General features: G+C 38.2%; 2 protein-coding genes across 3 annotated transcripts; both read right to left on the minus strand.

Annotated features, from left to right (window-relative positions):
* Positions 1–5,035: 5,035 nt before the first annotated feature.
* Positions 5,036–11,868, minus strand: LOC141753518 (uncharacterized). Of its 2 annotated transcripts, none has more exons than XM_074612269.1 (10): positions 11,708–11,868; positions 11,551–11,621; positions 11,361–11,469; positions 9,277–9,431; positions 8,974–9,110; positions 8,643–8,805; positions 7,127–7,220; positions 6,943–7,021; positions 6,205–6,278; positions 5,036–6,123 (listed from the first exon to the last, which is right to left on the minus strand). In XM_074612269.1, exons 1-10 carry the CDS (start codon positions 11,719–11,721, stop codon positions 5,154–5,156), a joined length of 1,866 nt encoding a protein of 621 aa, XP_074468370.1. In that variant the 5' UTR covers positions 11,722–11,868; the 3' UTR covers positions 5,036–5,153. The 2 variants fall into 2 exon arrangements, with proteins under 2 accessions (XP_074468370.1, XP_074468377.1); XM_074612276.1 differs by having other exon boundaries at positions 11,551–11,614; positions 11,707–11,861.
* Positions 11,869–17,070: 5,202 nt separating this feature from the next.
* On the minus strand, positions 17,071–23,985 carry LOC141753502 (uncharacterized). Its single transcript, XM_074612254.1, has 10 exons — positions 23,857–23,985; positions 23,706–23,770; positions 23,516–23,624; positions 21,441–21,595; positions 21,125–21,270; positions 20,794–20,956; positions 19,170–19,263; positions 18,986–19,064; positions 18,238–18,311; positions 17,071–18,156 (listed from the first exon to the last, which is right to left on the minus strand). The coding sequence occupies exons 1-10, from the start codon at positions 23,868–23,870 to the stop codon at positions 17,157–17,159; spliced, it is 1,899 nt and encodes a 632-aa protein (XP_074468355.1). The 5' UTR covers positions 23,871–23,985; the 3' UTR covers positions 17,071–17,156.
* Between the last annotated feature and the right edge of the window lie 204 nt (positions 23,986–24,189).

A 24,189-nucleotide genomic window follows, 5' to 3' on the forward strand; every position in this document is an offset into this window, starting at 1 on the left:
CAAAAAAAGAAGACTATTAAATAGGTATGATTGTTAAAATAAAAAAAATACATAATACAGACAGAGAATTGTATGAAAAGTTCCTAAATATAACAGTATAACTCATCTCTGATGCAATATTCACAGGAAATAATCTGATCAAAATTCATCGTAGTCATTCATTTTAAACAAACTTTCTACAGTTATTGCGTTCACTATTTGGTTTAATTGTACAGTTCATCAGTTGTTCTGTACTGTTATTGTTATGCATTGAAAATTATATGAAATATCCATAAATGATGTCACTTAGTCAGGGGTCGTCAGTTTACTCAATGATAGAAAAGGGGTCCCTTAAGGGAAAAGGTTGGGAACCACTGTTATAGGCTATGTTGTTCCCTTCATGACAGAGACTGAGGTGGAGTATGATGAGTTGTGAAGGTCAGTGTGGACGGAGTTGTGGGTTCACCTCTGTTAACACTTGTTCAAAGCCACCTGCTGGGTTTAAATCTGGTTCCACATGAAGTTACTGTAGTAGCAGTGTGTATTCACATAAGACCACCAGGTGGAAGCAGAGTTCACACTGAATGTGACAGATGAGCAGCTTCACATGTTGCAACAGTGCCTTTACTGTTGAAGTTCATATGAAAGAATGATTATTCTGTTGAATTAAGCAAGAACATCCTTTTAAACGTATGTGACTAACACTAACTAACACTGTGGGTTTAACCCTCCTGTTACCTTCAAATTTACTAACATCTTTTATCCTTGGGGTCAATTTGACCCCAGCAATTTAAACCTCGAGAAAATGATTATAATTGAAATTGTTACCCAAGTTTATGTGTCAGGTACTTTATGTTTGTTTGTTGACTACCTAAATAGCCCTTTAAATAAAATCAATATCTTCACGGGAACCCTATTTTGTCGCCCCCAAAGCGTGGGGAAATATCAAAGTTCTCGCGAGAATGATGTTTCCCCTCCCCCATGTCGTGTGAACTATCAGTGGTTCTTGCACTACTACAGCTATGGTTATGTTATGTTAGGGCCCTAAAGCTTTTTGAAGATTATAAAGTTGCATGTTATAGTGACCTCAATATCATCCAAAACAAATGTGTGTAAAATGTTGATATTTCTTATATGTTTTATACAGCTAAAACAGCCTGGGGTCAAATTGACCCCAAAGAACACCGATGCATACAGCATGTGTACATGACATTGAAAACATATCATCATTTTAATTTTATGTTTATCCAGTTGTCCCCATTGAATTAGGAAAAGTCATTAAATATGAAGCAAAAAAAATGATGTCAATCATTTATTTAGAGACGTTAAACATTGAATGGGGTCAAATTAACCCCAAAGATAATAGGAGGGTTAAGTCTGGTTCCACATGAAGTTACTGTAGTAGCAGTGTGTATTCACATAAGACCACCAGGTGGAAGCAGAGTTCACACTGAATGTGACAGATGAGCAGCTTCACATGTTGCAACAGTGGCTGTTTTCGAAACCGCATACTATACTAGTAGTACGTACTGATTTGGCCAAAATGTAGTATGTAGTATGCAGTATGCGAACAAAAGAAAAATCTCCAGTATGCCAGAAATACCCGGATGACGTACTGATTTGGAAAAATTCTCCAGTATGCATCGGACCAGTCTATCTCGCCTACTGTATCCCACAATGCAAAGCGCCGGAACAGCACAGGCTACAGGTATAAAAACAGCAGCCAAAAGCTGCTCTTTTTTTACGTTTTCTGTAGCCATTTCAACACTAAATTCACTTCTGAAAGTTTTTGAGGCGAGAAATCAACTGTGTAGATTATTAATATCGGCAGTTTTACGAAGTTAGATGGCGAATCGAACATTTGTTCCACCGTTGTCGGAGTTTAGAAGCTCCACAGAATACCGTGACAGCCAGCGAGCGCCTGCCCGGGTCGCTGCCAGCAAGCCGGGTAGTCACGCTCAGAGACCGCTATGAGCTGCTGGAGCTCTCTAGAGACCGGTCTGTAGACGAGAGGCTTTGATTTCCTTGTTGACGGATAGTTTGTTTAAATATCACAACACAGATGTCCATTATAAATTAACAGGAACCTGTGTTTATTTGCCTTTTTTCGAGTTAAAAAGCTCCACAATCGCCCGCGGGCGTAGCTCGCTGGAGAGCCGGCCAGTGACGCTCACAGAGCGGCTGCAGAGCAGCAGAGTGGCGAGAGAAGATGAGAGGAGAGGAAGAGGAGAGAGAAGAGGAGAGGAGAGAGAAGAGGAGAGGGAAAGAGCAGCTTCTGACGGGGCAGAGAGGTACCTGATGAGACAACATGACACTTTTTTAACATTTCTCTAATATCTGGAGGGAGATCAGTCCTTTTGCTGTAACTGAAAAAGCAGTTTGAGTAAAGTAAACGTTGTGGATGAATGTTTTATATTTCCCGTCTCTCCTCGTTGATGATCCTGTTTGTCGGACTTCTTTATGAGCTGTCAGAATAAATAGTTTAAACCTGCAGTATCTTATAAAGTAAACAAGCACAACATAAACAACAAAATCAAAGTTGTATTTTTTGATAATATTGTAATAGTGGTACAAGTTAGTTTTTTTGTCCTGTGCTTTAAGAGCTGGTTTGAAGGCTTAAGCCTCGTCTAGCATACTGCTAAATACATCACTTTAACTGTCACATACTGCATACTACTGAGGAACGCAGTATACAGTATGTACTGTATACTGCATACTGCGCTCCTCAGTAGTATGCAGTATGCGGTTTCGAAAACAGCCAGTGACTTTACTGTTGAAATTCATATGAAAGAATGATTATTCTGTTGAATTAAGCAAGAACATCCTTTTAAACGTATATGACTAACACTAACTAACACTGTTCACTTCCGCATTTTGTGAACCTGCAAAACATGCAGTTTGATACAATATTATATAAAGTTACATTATCAAACGAGCTTTGGAAATGGTTATGTACTCTATATTATAGGATTTGTACATAACTCACTATGTCTGTCAACACTACAGCCATTGTAAGACGCTGTCTTCATTTTAGTGGCATTGAAAGTATTCTGTATTAAATCATTCTCAAGTTAAACTACACTTGTACATGAGAATCTATAATAAAATTACAAATCTCTTAATATAAAATTAATAAATCAATTAATGATGTTATGTTATTAAAAGATATTATAGTTATTATATTAAATATATACATTTGATTATATAGTATGTGATATTATATAATCTTTATATATTTTATATATTATAATATTATACAGTTTAATAATTATTAGGGCTGTCAAAGTTAGCGCGATAATAACGCGTCAACACCACTATTTTCTTTAACGCATTCACACAATCGATCTTTCAAATTGATTCAGTTTTAAAGCTAGCGTGAGCTAGCTTGTCGCAACGGAGGTTAAATAACGCTCCAAACTTGCGCTAAATTTAAAATTGCCATGGCCATTTTCAAAGGGATCCCTTGACTTCTGACCTCAAGATATGTGAATGGAAATGGGTTCTATGAGTACCCACGAGTCTCCCCTTTAAAGACATGCCCACTTAATGATAATCACATGCAGTTTAGGGCAAGTCATAGTAAAGTCAGCACACTGACACACTGACAGCTGTTGTTGCCTGTTGGGCTGCAGTTTGCCATGTTATAATTTGAGCATATTTTTTATGCTAAATGCAGTACCTGTGAGGGTTTCTGGACAATATTTGTCATTGTTTTGTATTGTTAATTGATTTCCAATAATAAATATATACATACATGTGCATTAAGCAAGCATATCTGCCCACTCCCATGTTGATAAGAGTATTAAATACTTGACAAATCTCCCTTTAAGGTACATTTTGAACAGATAAAAAATGTGCAACTGACCTCGATTAATCACGATTAAATATTTTAAATGTTTGACAGCTATTACTCATGTTTATATTATTGGTCATGTCAATTTATCTGTACTTCCAACCGACAACTCACATACCTACCTCTAAAAAGTCCCACCTCTCTGCCCGCCTCATTAAACTTTTATTTACCATTGTTTACACTTTTGAAATATTCCACCTCAAATTGTGTCATACCCTGATACCTAGTTTAAACAGAAAATACGTCAAATTAAGGAAGAACATTTGTGGTAGTCTTTCACAAGTTCCTTCCAATGAAGCCGGTCTATGGTTGTATCAGAATATGACTTGACATTTTTGTGTTCAAGATTGGACACAATAATGAAAAGTTAAGCTCCTACTTGAGGTGAATTTCTCCAAATCACAAAAAAAACATCTTTTATTTGAACAATTAAGAAATGTGCCTTAATAGTAACATTTGTTTAACTTATTCCCAGAATGCCAACATTTCTTTTTCATATAGTGAATTTATAGTGAAAAGAGTCATTGCTGTGACGAGTGCACCCTGAGGTGACGTGTGTTTCTGTGGAAGTGGCTCAGCAGTTCCAGAGAAGAGCGATGAGGAAGTAGTTTCACAAACCTGAATAGCAGCTCAACCAGAGAGCAGACTTGTTTCAGACACAGAGTACAGTCAGTTCCAATGTAATTTTCCTTAAAAGGCTCACGGTTGATGTCCCAACTGGGTACATGGTGCTATTTTGAAATGACTCTTCTATTAACTCATAATTACTGAAGTCTTACTAATACAATAGAGTGGATGGTTAGACATGATTGTCAGTGTATTCTTCTGAACTTTATACAACATTTAGGGAATACATTTCCCATGAGCTACGTGACAAACAAATGACCTTTCATGACATGCGAGATATGGATATGTGAGCAGGTGACTGCAGCTGTTTTGTTCAAGCTTTATTCAAACAGACATTTAAACTTAAAACAAGTGGATTCTGTTTATGAAAGACATTTTACATTCATGTTTTTATGTGCAAAAGTTATGTATTTTATACAACAAAGGCAGTCACACACAGTTGCAACGTATTCACATAGTAAACAAATCAACTGTTTTTATAAGGTGCAAAGATATGTTGTCTTTGAATCGCTGCCGCAAACAAAAAATACCCATGACGGCCTGAAACAGTCATGTCAAGCCCCCCCACCTGCAACCCTGGTTAGAGATAATGGATGGATGGATCACAGTCTGTTACATCCTCCTCTCCCTCTCTCTCTTCTTCTAAATTTCTGCGCTACACACACTGATAGCTGCTGTCTGTTAATAATGGCTTTTACTGGTCAGCAGGGATCAAGGGGAGAAAAGGTCTTTGGAGCTCAGAGAGACACTGGTCACCCTGGACATTGTTAATGAAATTTGCGGCAACTGGGCTTAAGAAGCTCTGATGCATCTCGGTGAACGATTCCCCTGGATATTTGTTCAAATGTTCCTCTTTCTCATCACTTCTCTCCTCTGAAAACAAAACATCAGGCTGCTCCACCAGGTTGTGAAATGGCTGGTAGTCGTCATCCACTGGAGGAAGGCTGCTTGAGCCTGCGGGCACAGAGCCGTAGCAGGGGTTTTCATCAGCCTCTTCAGTCTTCCCATGTGGCTTTGTCGCGCCTTGCACCACCTCATCAGAGCTCTCACGCCCGGCCTCAACTCTGGTCACAGGATCGCCTGATGCAACTGTGTTGGTGCCACTAGAGACGGAGGACAAACAGGAGTCTTCTGCATTTGGAAATCCCCCAGAATCTGCATTGCTCTGCTGATATGACATGTCTGTTGGCATAACAGATAAAACCACTGGTGGAAAATCAACAAGCGGACAAGCTGGTGCCTGTTGGTCAACAGAGGGCTCAACGTCACCCGCAATAGGATGGTATGCAGAGTCACAAAGCATTTCAGCCTGCGTCTGGACCTCAGAGCTGTCCGTCACAATCTGATGTGGGCAGCTGGGAATGAGGATGGAGTAGGTTTTATTGATGAAGCCAAATGATCCAGAACTCATTTCATCAGCTCTGACACCACAGGGGTTGTAGGGAGAGGAGAGCAAACCGCCAACTTTGTTTGATTCTGCAAGTGGATTGGTGGTCAAAGGTGATACCGGATTGATATTGGCGAAGGCTTTACCAAGGGCATCCTGAACACCGGCTATAATGTCAGCAGGTTCTGTATTAGCATTACTGAGACAGGAAGAGCCGGTACTGAATCCACTGCTTTGCTCAAGGCACCCACTGCTAGTGCTCAGTGACCCCTTCGACCTGAGTACAGAGAAATGGGTTACTTAATAAACCGCCAATATAATCACATAGAAGGAAATGCACTAGTGCAGCCACACTGACCATGGTTTGCTGTCATCTGGAACAATGGGCTCAACACAGACAGAGGAGATGGTGGGTTGCACAGGCTTCAAGAGCTGCAGGAAGGAGGATAAAAACACTTAAAACTACAGATCTGAAACATGTCGGCTAAAGGGGTCAATTTAGAAATGTTCTTTTCCATATATAATAATAATAATAATACAAACAGTGCAGAAATAGTATCTTCAAATTGACTTCTTCATGTTTCTGAAAGTATCTGAAGAAGTTTAAAGCTACAGCGTGTAGGATTTGGCGACATCTCATTAATGTTGCAGATTTCAACCAACTGAGTAACTCTCCGCTTACTCCTCCCTTTCCAAGACTGTCATGTGAGCCGTCCACGGCTAACCCTAACCCTAACCCACCCATGTGTCAAGCAAGTGCAGTTTAATGCAGTTTAAACACCTGTTGAGCAGCTACTTTGTCACACATACAACACAAGAACTGTGTTATATTTGTTTACACTCATGTTGTTTTAATAGAAGAGTAAATCGCAACCGCAATCTGATTTAACGGCACGAGTAGCTTTCCAAAATAAAACGTTGGTACATGCTGGATTTCTTTCTGTGAATCCCTCATGCGTGTGAAGGCAATCTGAATCTACTATAAGGAAAACAGAATGATTTCGTTATATTCTTAAGGATTATAACTACACTGTTTATGTGTAATTATGTAAAATAAACAGATGCAACAATTGAAGCTGCTGTTTTTTAGACTCACCTCTTCTTTGCTTGGATGCATAATCAGAAGTTTGGGATTTGGACATTTGGCAACTATGTTCAACCACTTTGTTTTGAGCCTAAAATCAAATGGACAAATAAATCAACAAAAATCCCACATGACACATAAACACAACACAGGAGTTACAGTATTTAAGGGCAGAGCCTTTATCTGCATGACTTACTTTACATAACAGACGTATATAGCACCGGTGATGATGACTGCAGCAACACTGAGGCTGATGATGATAACCAAGGTCAGGACAACAGGGTTTACAGCTGTGAAGAAACATGTATGAAGTTAGTTCAGGAATCACACAGGAATCGTTTGGGGCTGAAGGATTTTGAAAAAATATCTAATTGCGAATATTTTGACTGATATTGCGGTATTATAGGGAATGATCATTTTTACATCATAATTCTCATTTTCATTGAAAAACATATTAAAATGATTATGTTGTGATTTTTCCAGAGGATCTGTAACAAACAAAGATGTTTTCTTAAGTCTATAGAATATGATGAGTTGACCAGGACCACAATATTTCATTTAAAATGGTACTTTGACACACATTTCGCCTTTAACAAATATTGCAAGTATTTCAAATCATGTGATTTTAAAATCGCTGTATGCCATATCGCGATTTGATAAAAATTTCAATTAATTGTGCATCCCTGCTTGTGTTATGTGTAATAGTATCCACTAAACAACTCAACACCTGTAAATGCTATATATAATTAATGCATCAGCAGCTGCTGGCATTATCACTTCTTTAAAGTGCCTTTGATTTGAGTGACCGTATCTTATTACAGAAGATCATTTGTTCCTAACATGTACCATTTATGTTTACGGTTTAAAGACAAATTAGATGCAAATGTGGATCAGCTCTCTACACCATGTGTTCTGCAGAAATGTGTAAAATTGCAGGTGTTCTGTTCACGTGGTAGAAGAGTCAGACTTTAGAGTGACTTGCGGTGAGTAAGCTGACAAATCAAGCAGAAAGGAAAATGGTAGGGCAGAGCATCTGGCTGTAGAGAATGCGGATGTGGATAAAAGTCCCTAGGGTGCAGGAATGCGTGTGCCCATAATAGTGGAGCAACAAAGAGAGAAATATACACTATAGTAAGAACTGACAGCATCTAGCGGTGAATTTGCAGATTGCAACCAACTGAATCTTCTCCCGTGTGCCAGACATACTTGCCAACCTTGAGACCTCAAAAAAAGGAGGAGCTCAATTTGAGTTTCAGAGACTTTATTTCCTGCATTCTGGTGACTTTTAACGAATGAAAATATCAAAAATAATAAGTACACTGCAACAGCATTTTTATGGTAAATAGGCCTACTTTTAATTCTCAGGAAAGAAAACTGCGCAGCTCAAACCGTGTTGTGTCAGTCGCGAGCGTATATACAGTATATCTATGGTCGCGAGCAGCTCTCTAGTTCCGGGAAACGACACTTGGTGTAGCTCTATTGCATAGATATAGAATTGTGACCCCGGGAGAAAATCGGGAGAGGGCACATGGCGGCCGCATCTGTAAAGAGAGTTTCCACTTGCTATGTATATAAATGGCTCATTCTATGGTAACAAAAACACGATCATTTTCAGGTGATTATACACGAACGAAAACATAGATCCCCCTAAATGCTACACACTGTCCCTTTAAACATCAAAGTGACAAAAAGACAGAAAAGATGACACTTACGGGTTGTGAATTCCTTCTCTTCACTACTGTCACTGAACTTGTTACTAAAGTCTATGTAGCTTTTGACGCTGACCACATATGTTGTACTTGGCTTCAAGACTTGACCAGATATTTCATAGTTATTCAGTCCGTCATTTGTAGTTAGATTGATCGATTTGGGTTCCTGGTATGGAGAAACAAGAATTATAAAAAAGATGGTTCAGAAACTTATCGGCAACCTCACATAATCAAATGCCCATGACTAAGTCTACATCTCCAGTGCAAAGGATCTCAGTGTTGTACCGACATATGATATGATATGATACTACAGTGCATATGAATTTGCTCCTACCTCTTGAGTGTCTCCTTTTTTATGGTAAGTCACTTTAGCCATCATGTTCATTTTTCTGTTGTAATTTGTCTTCCACTTGACTTCAAAATTCCCATTGGATTTGTCCACTGAGATGATTGTTGGGGTTTTGGGCTTTACTGTACAAGAAGAGAGATAAGAAAAGTAAGGGGAATGTTTCATAACCTCAATGCAGTTTCACATCCATTCACTGTTATTCTGCATCTGGATCAGTGTGTTTCTGGCAGCTGCAGATTAAATTTATGGGCTTTCATTTAAAAAAAAAAAAAAAAAAGGACAACCTACTGGTGGCTGCGATGTCGATGTGTTTGGGCTTCGTGCTATCGCCTCCTTTCCAAACTGTTGCATTATGACTCTCCCCAAGAACAATTATCATTCCATTGAAAGAGCAGCAACACTGTCCAACACTGTCACACTGTTTGATAATGCAACGCGGCTCCCTGTGGAATACAAGATAAAGTGAATTAGTCTAATGTGGGGCATTTTTGCATTTCAGAATATATTGCAATATGAAGCCAATACATTAAATTCAAACCCAGTACCACTCTGAAATCTCCAGGATGTGTGCTAATCAAACCAAAAAGGAAAATGCAGGATCCCACTCATAAACAAAATGGTAGACATATCAGTACTCTAACGCCAAGTTGTCTCAGACATATTTGTATTTCCTAATGTGGGACAGTCATATCCGAAGTGTTGGACACTGAAAAGTCTGTTAAAAGGCTTAAATCACCTTAATTAATGTAGGAAACACTCAAGGCTACATGTGCAATCCCATGTTCAGTAATTTTACATCTTACAATGTTATTGCTGTTACAAAACCTAGGCTTATAGGTGTGGATATTACATGGAGAATCGAACAACATCAAACAAACAATAGTCTATAATAGTTTTAGCATTTAGGCATATTAGAAAGACATTAAATAGCCTATATTATCATATAATTAAATGCACATCTTTAAAAAAAATCATAAATCTGCTGTGAATTGCAAAGTGTTAATTTTTTTTCATTTCACTACACAGGGAACACATACAACCGTAACAGGCATAGGGGCTATTTGAAGCCAACACATAAAACCTGAACCTGCGTAAAACCATTGCTTACCACACGCTGCATTATGGATAATGATTGAATAACCTGTAAGGCATAAAAACAACAACCTGCAGAAATGAGAAAAAAACCCTCCAAAAAACACCATTTTAACAGAGATGCAGCCATCCCCAATTATTGAATATAATTTGTCCTTCGCTTTAATTATCTTAAATAATGCACTAGAAGACTACAACCCTATAAATAACCATTGTTTTTGCACAATCTATGCTGTCCCAAATCAAGCAAATCATCCTGTCCCACTTTTCAAAGCCATATTTCAGAGTGTGTGGGACAATGAAAAATGTAATTGAAATAATGAATATAGAGTGTACTTATACCATATTATAATCTTTTTTGATGAACAAACATATCATGAACATATCCTGATAAAAAAACGAGCAGGATTGTTTTATTTATGAGAAATTTATACTCTTAACATTAAGTTTGTCTAAACACTGTAACTGACCTTTGGGTGGTCTTCACACAGGATGCTTCCTGTTTGAAGATTGCTGCACCCTAATCTATGATTGACAAGTTATGTGATTTTGATCACATGACACTGAAGCTTGTGTTAACCAATAGTTTTATAGACTTTTATTTGTTTGAGGAAGACTACAACGGAGTATTAGTGCCACATTGAGGAAAAAATAAATGCATCTGAGATTTCGAGAATAAAGTCATAATATTATAAAGTAGTAATTTTACGTGTTATTTTAGAGGGGAAATAGAGCAGCGTGCCGCTTCACAAATAACGAAATACTTCATCTTTTGGCACATCAGCACTACATTATCATAAGTATCAGGACCTTGAAAAGATTGTGCAAGAAACTGCGTTTATCCGAAGAAAGAACCACACGGACCTGGGGGAAATAGTCTCTTTTGTGGAGGAGAAAATTACTTTTTTTCTGGTAAAGTTATGAGTTTATTTTCAGGATATTACGACTTTTTTCTCGTATAAAGTTATGACTTTATTTTCGGGATATTACGACTTTTTTCTGCAAAATAGTATGACTTTATTCTCATTAAATTATAACTTACACCCACTAGAGCTTAGGTGTCCCACATTACAGCAACTCACCCTAACATACATCATGTTCTGAATATACTAAATATTTATATTATTCACTTGATTATTAATATTACATAGCCAATGAAAAAAAACAACCTGAAATAAAACAACCTGAATCGACACTTAAATCAAACAAAACTAACTGAATAAAAGTACAATTTTAACAGTGCAGTGAAACACATGAGGTAAATAAAGACAACACCTCACCTATGCCCTTCGTTGCTCCGGAGAGTCAAATTGTATTCAGAGCAGTTTTGCGCTTCAAAGTGGCAAAACATCGAATCTTCATAGTCGTTGGTACAGTCAAGATTTAAGCCTGAAACAGACGTCACACGAAGAGATTAATTATGAGAATGAGTTACTGCATAAAAGTTGTCTACATGTCCACTATACATACCAGAGAGAGCTGTTATAGTAGGAATAGTCCACAAAATAAGCAGGACAAAAGACATCCTGTCACGAACTCTCCTGAAAACAAAAACAATATTCTTTACTTTAATGCAACACATTTGAGGATTTAAATCACACAGACATCTTCAAAGACTCCAGATTACCTCTTTAACTCCATGCTGAAGCGATTTATTCCACTTCTCCTTTGAAAACAACAATCCAATCAACTCAGTTACGACCCATTTCGTGGGAAAGTGAGCGCAGTTGGCTGCGTGCTTACTGCGTAATGCCAGAGGCTCACAGTCTTCCTGCATTATAAAGCTGTTGCTGGAAATGTTGCGCCACTAATTCAGAGGAAGTGCAACCAAAAGCAACTCCCATTTCCTCAAAGAGTAGAAAGAGGGCAGCACACTCCCTTCAGCAGACGGGCACATTTTACTAGAATAATGTAAATGGAGCAAACAAAACACCTAGGCTAAATAAAATAAGAACTAGTGAATCAGTGGATAAACCAGATATACGTGTAGGGGCCAAATGGATTAAAAGTGGTGAAAGAATCCACATTTATATGTGCATTTGCTTAACTGGAAGTTATTATTTGGCACTGTTAGCATCTAACACACTTCAATTCAATTTAAAGTGTTTTAAATTGTTTAAAGTTTCAAAAAACACACACTGGCTTTCCTCTGCAGCTTTACAATACATATGATTTTAAAAGTCCTTTACCGAATGTACTGTCGTGTCTGACTGCTATCTATCTATCTATCTATCTATCTATCTATCTATCTATCTATCCATCCATCCATCTCTCTATCCATCCATCCATCCATCCATCCATCCATCCATCCATCCATCTCTCTATCTATCTATCTATCTATCTATCTATCCATCTATCCATCTATCTATCTATCCATCCGTCCGTCCATCCATCCATCCATCCATCCATCCATCCATCCATCCATCTATCTATCTATCCAGGTCTGGCTAGTCCTTTTGGTGCCCTATAGATTGGATCAGCTTGCACATCAGACATCACAATGGTTTTAAGACAAAAATTAAGATTTTTATTCCTAAATAACTGTATTTATTATAATATAAATAATATAAATAAGCAATTTGTCCCTGATAATGTTGTATTAAAAGTGTTTCAGTCAGTTTCACTACAATTTACACTTTTATTAACAAATAAGTGCGGCCGAGTGGATGAAAAAGTGTGAGAAAGAGAGTTACAGGGGTGAAAAGTGTATTTCTTTCTTCCTTTCTTTCTTCATTTGTTAATTCAATGTATAAAATGAGGAAGGGCGCCCACCGCCATTTTCCTTTTGATCATTTATTAATTTTTTTAGAGGGAAATCTATATGTAGCCTACAATTACAATATATACTGGGGAAAAACAGTTTGGAAACTTGTGTTTGGTCAGTTATTTCTCTGTTGTAACAATGCTAATTGGCATTGTATTTTACATCGTTGGAAAGCCTGTTTATTTACCTTCACAATGATGTCCAACTTGTAAGGGTCATGCATTTGTGGGATGAGCAGCACAGCTGATTATGTGGGTAGCGCCCAAGAAAAATTTGCCAAAATGCTTTGCCAATGCAAAAACACAAAAAAAACTAGCCTGCTATCACAGAAGATAATAATAATGTAACGTTACTAACGTGAAAATCTCCCATTTGCCTCTTTTTTTAATGTGAATTACTGTTCCACGTAACAAAAAGTGTGAAATTAGTTTTTGTCCAATAATAGCCTAATAGAAATTACTCCCCGTTTGAGAATCGAACCAGGTATCCACACAAAATGCCCAACTTTGCAGCAGTGTGGTACAAAAACACGGTTTTGTTCTCAAAGTCTAATTTCCCATAAAGCTGCAGTGGGTAGAATTGGAGCAAATATGATTAAAAAAAGTTATTTTTATAAAACAGCCACTATATCCTGACAGTTGTGCATGTGACAGGTAATCTGAAAAAAATCAGGTATCCTCTGTGCTCCTAATGGCATCTGCAAGATTTCACAGACCGGAGGAAAACAACCAATCAGAGCCGAGCTGGAGCCTGCCGTCTCTGAGCAGCTGTCAATCACTCGTGAACTTCGATCCAACGGTCAAACTAGGCTGCTCTGATCAAATATGAAACCATATTCTGTTACTGTAATGCCTATTTCTCACCTCAAATGCTTTTAGAAACATCTTGTATAGCAGTAAGGAAGAACATTGTGGTAGTCTTTCACAAGTTCCTTCCAATAAAGCTGGGCTATGGTTGTATTTGTACAGCATACTCACGTTATTCATAGGCTACATTAAGTTCTTTTTACTTCTGTAAATGGTCAGGTGTAGTGAAGCTTATATCCATTAATGGTCAAAGAGGAGAGCAACAGCTGTATTTGACTGTTGAGTGTTTATCGGCTTGGCTGCAGCAACACACATCTCAGATTTAGTCATTCAAAGAGGGAATGAAAAGCCTTTTTAATCTGAATATGGGATTACTGTCAAACCGAATGATTACAGCCAATGACTCCAAGTTTGGAGCGTTATTTAACCTCCTTTCTGAAAAGCTGGTGTTGGTATCAGTGGATTCCTTAGGTTTTCTCTAGTTTCATAGGATATCAGTATCTTCACTCTAGCTTTAAAACTGAGCCCGCTACACCCTAAAAATCACAAGTTGCATTAAAGAAATGAATTGCGTTAAAATTAATTTACGATAACTTTGACAGTCCTAGTTTTTACCTTTTTTAAATTCTTAAAACTACATCTACTCCTTCTTCCTAATTAAAAAATCCAGAATTTATGAAGATGAAAATATTTTTATTTCAAAAGTTTAAAGGGACTATTTGTAACTTTCAGAAATTCTTCTTAACAGCGACACCTGTGGCCGTGAAATCAACGAAAGTCAGCGTCGGGCTCGCGCTTGCTCGCTCTAAATATACCTGAACGAGCATCGCTCAAATCAGTGAGGCGACACACGTCAGCTAAAAGCACAATATCACTCTATATTTCAGCTGCTTGGCAGTAATGTTAGCTGACCAGACGAAGGTCTCTCCATGAATATGATTGAGATCTGATCCTAGTGTTAGCTTTTCCTGCCTAAGTGCAGGCTGAAGCAGCGGGGCTCTGCAGCGTGTGTGTCTCCCTGCTCTCTCCGCCCGCAGCCGGAGAGAGCAGAGGAGACACCGGCACCCGGTCGGTAACGAGAGGGTAACGTAACTCTCTGTAGAGCTCCGTCACTTCACAAGACACGGGAAAGCTCTGTTGGTCTGGAGGAACTGCAGCATTTATTTCTGCACAAACGTCCCCTGTGCATTCATTAGATATTCTCAGAGCTAAACTAACTATTCTGCAGTGTGGAGTGAGCGCGCGTTCACGTTTAGAGGTGGAGCGAGACAGCGAGGACGCGCGCGCATTCTGAGTGAAGGAGAGCAGGCAGCGGAGACGAGGCTCCTGCCACACGCGAGCGCGCATATGCGAACGCGCATGTGTGGCGACCCGCTACATTTCATTGGCATTGAAACAGTATTCTGTACTAAATCATTCTCAAGGTAAACTACACTTGTACATGAGAATCTATAATAAAATTACATATCTCTTACAATTCTATATTAATATGAAATTAATAGATCAATTAATGATGTTATGTTATTCAAAGATTTTATAGATATTATATTAAATATATACATTTGATTATATAGTATGTGATATAATATACTCTTTATATATTTTATAGATTATAATATTATACAGTTTAATAATTATTAGGGCTGTCAAAGTTAGCGCGATAATAACGCGTCAACGCAAATTCGTTATAAAACCACTAATTTCTTTAACACATTCACACAATCAATCTTTCAAATTGATTCAGTTTTAAAGCTGGAGTTAGATAGCTTGTCGCAACGGAGATTAAATAACGCTCCAAACTTGCGCTAAATTTTAGCGAGGAAAAACTGCCATGGCCAATTTCAAAGGGATCCCTTGACATCTGACCTCAAGATATGTGAATGAAAATGGGTTCGATGGGTACCCACGAGTCTCCCCTTTACAGACATGCCCACTTTATGATAATCACATGCAGTTTGGGGCAAGTCATAGTCAAGTCAGCACACTGACACACTGACAGCTGTTGCTGCCTGTTGGGCTTGAGTTTGCCATGTTATGATTTGAGCACATTTGTTATGCTAAATGCAGTACCTGTGAGGGTTTCTGGACAATATTTGTCATTGTTTTGTGTTGTTAATTGATTTGTAATAATAAATGTATACATACATTTGCATAAAGGAAGCATATCTGCCCACTCCCATGTTGATAAGAGTATTAAATACTTGACAAATCTCCCTTTAAGGGTCATTTTGAACAGATAAAAAATGTGATTAATCACGATTAAATATTTTAATCGTTTGACAGCTATTACTCATGTTTATATTATTGGTCATGTCAATTTATCTGTACTTCCAACCGACAACTCACATACCTACCTCTAAAAAGTCCCACCTCTCTGCCCGCCTCATTAAACTTTTATTTACCATTGTTTACACTTTTGAAATATTCCTCCTCAAATTGTGTCATACCCTGATACCTAGTTTAAACAGAAAATACGTCAAATTAAGGAAGAACATTTGTGGTAGTCTTTCACAAGTTCCTTCCAATGAAGCCGGTCTATGGTTGTATCAGAATATGACTTGACATTTTTGTGTTCAAGATTGGACACAATAATGAAAAGTTAAGCTCCTACTTGGGGTGAATTTCTCCAAATCACAAAAAAAACATTTTTTATTTGAACAATTAAGAAATGTGCCTTAATAGTAACATTTGTTTAACTTATTCCCAGAATGCCAACATTTCTTTTTCATATAGTGAATTTATAGTGAAAAGAGTCATTGCTGTGACGAGTGCACCCTGAGGTGACGTGTGTTTCTGTGGAAGTGGCTCAGCAGTTCCAGAGAAGAGCTATGAGGAAGTAGTTTCACAAACCTGATTAGCAGCTCAACCAGAGAGCAGACTTGTTTCAGACGCAGAGTACAGTCAGTTCCAATGTAATTTTCCTTAAAAGGCTCACGGTTGATGTCCCAACTGGGTACATGGTGCTATTTTGAAATGACTCTTCTATTAACTCATATTTTACTGAAGTCTTACTAATACAATAGAGTGGATGGTTATACATGATTTTCAGTGTATTCTTCTGAGCTTTATACAACATTTAGGGAATACATTTCCCTTGAGCTACGTGACAAACAAATGACCTTTCATGACATGCGAGATATGGATATGTGAGCAGGTGACTGCAGCTGTTTTGTTCAAGCACACATTTAAAACTTAAAACAAGTGGATTCTGTTCATGAAAGACATTTTACATCAATGTTTTTATGTGCAAAAGTTATGTATTTTATATAAACAAAGGCAGTCACACACAGTTGCAACGTATTCACATAGTAAACAAATCAACTGTTTTTATAAGGTGCAAAGATATGTTGTCTTTGAATCGCTGCCGCAAACAAAAAATACCCATGACAGACTGAAACAGTCATGTCAAGCCCCCCCACCTGCAACCCTGGTTAGAGATAATGGATGGATGGATCGCAGTCTGTTACATCCTCCTCTCCCTCTCTCTCTTCTTCTAAATGTCTGCGCTACACACACTGATAGCCGCTGTCTGTGAATAATGGCTTTGACTGGTCAGCAGGGATCAAGGGGAGAAAAGGTCTTTGGAGCTCAGAGAGACACTGGTCACCCTGGACATTGTTAATGAAATCTGGGCTTAAGAAGCTCTGAGGCATCTCAGTGAACGATTCCCCTGGATATTTGTTCAAATGTTCCTCTTTCTCATCACTTCTCTCCTCTGAAAACAAAACATCAGGCTGCTCCACCAGGTTGTGAAATGGCTGGTAGTCGTCATCCACTGGAGGAAGGCTGCTTGAGCCTGCGGGCACAGAGTTGTAGCAGGGGTTTTCATCAGCCCCTTCAGTCTTCCCATGTGGCTTTGTCGCGCCTTGCACCGCCTCATCAGAGCTCTCACGCCCGGCCTGATCTCTGGTCACAGGATCGCATGACGCAACTGTGTTGGTGCCACTAGAGACGGAGGACAAACTGGAGTCTTCTGCATTTGGAAATCCCCCAGAATCGGCATTGCTCTGCTTATATGACATGTCTGTTGGCATAACAGATAAAACCACTGGTGGAAAATCAACAAGCGGACAAGCTGGTGCCTGTTGGTCAACAGAGGGCTCAACGTCACCCGCAATAGGATGGTATGAAGAGTCACAAAGCATTTCAGCCTGCGTCTGGACCTCAGAGCTGTCCGTCACAATCTGATGTGGGCAGCTGGGAATGAGGATGGAGTAGGTTTTATTGATGAAGCCAAATGATCCAGAACTCCATTCATCAGCTCTGACACCACAGGGGTTGTAGGGAGAGGAGAGCAAACCGCCGCCTTTGTTTAATTCTGCAAGTGGATTGGTGGTCAAAGGTGATAACGGATTGATATTGGCGTAGGCTTTACCAAGGGCATCCTGAACACCGGCTATAATGTCAGCAGGTTCTGTATTAGCATAACTGAGACAGGAAGAGCCGGTACTGAATCCACTGCTTTGCTGAAGGCACCCACTGCTAGTGCTCAGTGACCCCTTCGACCTGAGTACAGAGAAATGGGTTACTTAATAAACCGCCAATATAATCACATAGAAGGAAATGCACTAGTGCAGCCACACTGACCATGGTTTGGTGTCATCTGGAACAAGGGGCTCAACACAGACAGAGGAGATGGTGGGTTGCACAGTCTTCAAGAGCTGCATGGGAGGATAAAAACACTTAAAACTACAGATCTGAAACATGTCGGCTGAAGGGGTCAATTTAGAAATGTTCTTTTCCAAATATTATAATAATAATGATAATATAAACAGTGCAGAAATAGTATTTTCAAATTGACTTCTTCATGTTTCTGAAAGTATCTGAAGAAGTTTAAAGCTACAGTGTGTAGGATTTGGCGACATCTCATTAATTTTGCAGATTGCAACCAACTGAGTAACTCTCCGCTTACTCCTCCCTTCCCAAGACTGTCATTTGAGCCATCCACGGCTAACCCTAACCCACCCATGTGTCAAGCAAGTGCAGTTTGATGCAGTTTAAACACCTGTTGAGCAGCTACTTTTTCAGAAATACAACACAAGAACTGTGTTGTATTTGTTTACAGTGCAGCCAAACAAACTCATGTTGTTTTAATAGAAGAGTAAATCGCAACCGCAATCTGATTTAACGGCACGAGTAGCTTTCCAAAATAAAACGTTGGTACATGCTGGATTTCTTTCTGTGAATCCCTCATGCGTGTGAAGGCAATCTGAATCTACTATAAAGAAAACAGAATGATTTCGTTATATTCTTAAGGATTATAACTACACTGTTTATGTGTAATTATGTAAAATAAACAGATGCAACAATTGAAGCTGCTGTTTTTTAGACTCACCTCTTCTTTGCTTGGATGCATAATCAGAAGTTTGGGATTTGGACATTTGGCAACTATGTTCAACCACTTTGTTTTGAGCCTAAAATCAAATGGACAAATAAATCAACAAAAATCCCACATGACACATAAACACAACACAGGAGTTACAGTATTTAAGGGCAGAGCCTTTATCTGCATGACTTACTTTACATAACAGACGTATATAGCACCGGTGTAGATGACTGCAGCAACACTGAGGCTGATGATGATAGCCACGGTCAGGACAACAGGGTTTACAGCTGTGAAGAAACATGTATGAAGTAAGTTCAGGAATCACACAGGAATCGTTTGGGGCTGAAGGATTTTGAAAAAATATCTAATTGCGAATATTTTGACTGATATTGCGGTATTATAGGGAATGATCATTTTTACATCATAATTCTGATTTTCATTGAAAAACATATTAAAATGATTATGTTGTGATTTTTCCAGAGGATCTGTAACAAACAAAGATGTTTTCTTAAGTCTGTAGAATATGATGTGTAGACCAGGACCACAATATTTCATTTAAAATGGTACTTTGACACACATTTCGCCTTTAACAAATATTGCAAGTATTTTCAAATCATGTGATTTTAAAATCGCTGTATGCCATATCGCGATTCGATAAAATTTCCATTAATTGCGCATCCCTGCTTGTGTTATGTGTAATAGTATCCACTAAACAACTCAACACCTGTAAATGCTATATATAATTAATGCATCAGCAGCTGCTGGCATTATCACTTCTTTAAAGTGCCTTTGATTTGAGTGACCGTATCTTATTACAGAAGATCATTTGTTCCTAACATGTACCATTTATGTTTACGGTTTAAAGACAAATAAGATGCAAATATGGATCAGCTCTCTACACCCTGTGTTCTGCAGAAATATGTAAAATTGCAGGTGTTCTGTTCACGTGGTAGAAGAGTCAGACTTTAGAGTGACTTGCGGTGAGTAAGCTGACAAATCAAGCAGAAAGGAAAATGGTAGGGTAGAGCATCTGGCTGTAGAGAATGCGGATGTGGATAAAAGTCCCTAGGGTGCAGGAATGCGTGTGCCCATAATAGTGGAGCAACAAAGAGAGAAATATACACTATAGTAAGAACTGGTAGCATCTAGCGGTGAATTTGCAGATTGCAACCAACTGAATCTTCTCCCGTGTGCCAGACATACCTGCCAACCTTGAGACCTCAAAAAAAAGGAGGAGCTCAATTTGAGTTTCAGAGACTTTATTTCCTGCATTCTGGTGACTTTTAACGAATGAAAATATCAAAAATAATAAATACACTGCAACAGCATTTTTATGGTAAATAGGCCTACTTTTAATTTTACTTTTAATTCTCAGGAAAGAAAACTGCGCAGCTCAAACCGTGTTGTGTCAGTCGCGAGCGTATAAACCATATATCTATGGTCGCGAGCAGTTCTCTTGTTCCGGGAAACGACACTTGGTGTAGCTCTATTGCCGTCCGGGTGGAAACAACAGGGCTTATACACGCTCTACAACACCAGAAACAGGTTGAGATAAGGAAAAGGAAAAAAAGTGTGAAATTCGGGAGAAATAAGGGAGAATTGTGACCCCGGGAGAAATAAGGGAGAGGGCACATGGCGGCCGCATCTGTAAAGAGAGGTTCCACATGATATGTATATAAATGGCTCATTCTATGGTAACAAAAACACGATCATTTTCAGGTGATTATACAGTAAAGAAAACATAGATCCCCCTAAATGCTACACACTGTCCCTTTAAACATAAAAAGTGACAAAAAGACAGAAAAGATGACACTTACGGGTTGTGAATTCCTTCTCTTCACTACTGTCACTGAACTTGTCACTAATGTTTATGTAGCTTTTGACGCTGACCACATATGTTGTACTTGATTTCAAGTCTCGACCAGATATTTCATAGTTTTTCAGTCTGTCATGTGTAGTTGGCTTGATAAATTTAGATTCCTGGTATGGAGAAACAAGAATTATAACAAAGATGGTTCAGAAACTTATCGACAACATCACATAATCAAATGCCCATGACTAAGTCTACATCTCCAGTGCAAAGGATCTCAGTGTTATACAGACATATGATATGATATGATACTACAGTGCATATGAATTTGCTCCTACCTCTTGTATGCCTCCTTTTATATGGTAAGTCACTTTAGCCATCAAACTATCACTGAAAAACGTTTTTTCGTAGTTTGTCCTCCACTTGACTTCATAATTCCCATTGGATTCTTCCACTGAGATGATTGTTGGGGTTTTGGGTTTTACTGTACAAGAAGAGAGATAAGAAAAGTAAGGGGAATGTTTCATAACCTCAATGCAGTTTCACATCCATTCACTGTTATTCTGAATCTGGATCAGTGTATTTCTGGCAGCTGCAGATTAAATTTATGAGCTTTCATTTTAAAAAAATATATATAAAATAAAGTCAACCTACTGGTGGCTGCGATGTCGATGTGTTTGGACTCCATGCTATCGCCTCCTTTCCAAACTATTGCTGTATGACTCTCCCCAAGAACAATTATCATTTCATTGAAAGAGCAGCAACACTGTCCAACACTGTCACACTGTTTGATAATGCAACGCAGCTCCCTGTGGAATACAAGATAAAGTGAATTAGCCTAATGTGGTGCATTTTTGCATTTCAGAATATATTGCAATATGAAGCCAATACATTAAATCCAAACCCAGTACCACTCTGAAATTTCCAGGATGTGTGCTATTCAAACCGAAAAAGAAAATGCAGGTATCCCACTCATAAACAAAATGGTAGACATATCAGTACTCTAACGCCAAGTTGTCTCGGACAAATTTGTATTTCCTAATGTGGGACAGTCATGTCCGAAGTGTTGGACACTGAAAAGTCTGTTAAAAGGCTTAAATCACCTTAATTAATGTAGGAAACACTCAAGGCTACATGTGCAATCCCATGTTCAGTAATTTTACATCTTACAATGTTATTGCTGTTACAAAACCTAGGCTTATAGGTGTGGATATTACATGGAGAATCGAACAACATCAAACAAACAATAGTCTATAATAGTTTTAGCATTTAGGCATATTAGAAAGACATTAAATAGCCTATATTATCATATAATTAAATGCACATCTTTAAAAAAAAAATCATGAATCTGCTGTGAATTGCAAAGTTAAAGTGTTGATTGTTTTTCATTTCACTACACAGGGAACACACACAACCGTAACAGGCATAGGGCCTATTTGAAGCCAACACATAAAACCTGAACCTGCGTAAAACCATTGCTTACCACACACTGCATGATGGATAATGATTGAATAACCTGTAAGGCATAAAAACAACAACCTGCAGAAATGAGAAAAAAACCCTCCAAAAAACACCATTTTAACAGAGATGCAGCCACCCCCAATTATTGAATATAATTTGTCCTTCGCTTTAATTATCCTATATAATGCATTAGAAGACTACAACCCTATAAATAACCATTGTTTTTGCACAATCTATGCTGTCCCAAATTAAGCAAATCATCCTGTCCCACTTTTCAAAGCCATATTTCCTAGTGTGTGGGACAATGAAAAATGTAATTGAAATAATGAATATAGAGTGTACTTATACCATATTATAATCTTTTTTGATGAACAAACATATCATGAACATATCCTGATAAAAAACTAGCAGGTTTGTTTTATTTATAAGAATTTATACCCTTAACATTAAGTTTGTCTAAACACTGTAACTGACCTTTGGGTGGTCTTCACACAGGGTGCTTCCTATTTGAAGATTGCGGCACCCTAATCTATGATTTAGGAGTTATGTGATTTTGATCACATGACACTGAAGCTTGTGTTAACCAATAGTTTTATAGACTTTTATTTGTTTGAGGAAGACTACAACGGAGTATTAGTGCCACATTGAGGAAAAAATAAATGCATCTGAGATTTCGAGAATAAAGTCATAATATTATAAAGTAGTAATTTTACGTGTTATTTTAGAGGGGAAATAGAGCAGCGTGCCGCTTCACAAATAACGAAATACTTCATCTTTTGGCACATCAGCACTACATTATCATAAGTATCAGGACCTTGAAAAGATTGTGCAAGAAACTGCGTTTATCCGAAGAAAGAAGCACACGGACCTGGGGGAAATAGTCTCTTTTGTGGAGGAGAAAATTACTTTTTTTCTCGTAAAGTTATGAGTTTATTTTCAGGATATTACGATTTTTTTCTCGTATAAAGTTATGACTTTATTTTCGGAATATTACAACTTTTTTCCGCAAAATAGTATGACTTTATTCTCATTAAATTATGACTTACACCCACTAGAGCTTAGGTGTCCCACATTACAGCAACTCACCCTAACATACATCATGTTTTGAATATACTAAATATTTATATTATTCCATTGATTTTTAATATTACCTAGCCAATGAAAAAACAAACCTGAATCGACACTTAAATCAAACAAAACTAACCGAATAAAAGTACAATTTTAACAGTGCAGTGAAACACATGAGGTAAATAAAGACAACACCTCACCCATAACCTTCGTTGCTCCGGAGAGTCAAATTGTATTCAGAGCAGTTTTGCGCTTCAAAGTGGCAAAACATCGATTCATCATAGTCGTTGGTACAGTCAAGATTTAGAACTGAAACAGACGTCACACGAAGAGATTAATTATGAGAATGAGTTACTGCATAAAAGTTGTCTACATGTCCACTATACGTACCAGAGAGAGCTGTTATAGTAGGAATAGTCCACAAAATAAGCAGGACAAAAGACATCCTGTCACGCCTGAAAGCAAAAACAATATTCTTGACTTTTATGCGACACATTTTAGGATTTAAATCACACAGACATCTTCAAAGACTCCAGATTACCTCTTTAACTCCATGCTGAAGCGATTTATTCCACTTCTCCTTTGAAAACAACAATCCAATCAACTCAGTTACGACCCATTTCGTGGGAAAGTGAGCGCAGTTGGCTGCGTGCTTACTGCGTAATGCCAGAGGCTCACAGTCTTCCTGCATTATAAAGCTGTTGCTGGAAATGTTGCGCCACTAATTCAGAAGAAGTGCAACCCAAGCACTCCCATTTCATCAAAGAGTAGAAAGAGGGCAGCACACTCCCTTCAGCAGACAGCAGAATAATAGTAGAATTAGTAGAATAATGTAAATGGAGCAAACAAAACACCTAGGCTAAATAAAATAAGA

This window comes from Sebastes fasciatus, chromosome 2 (genome assembly GCF_043250625.1).
Source record: "Sebastes fasciatus isolate fSebFas1 chromosome 2, fSebFas1.pri, whole genome shotgun sequence".
NCBI lineage: Eukaryota > Metazoa > Chordata > Actinopteri > Perciformes > Sebastidae > Sebastes > Sebastes fasciatus.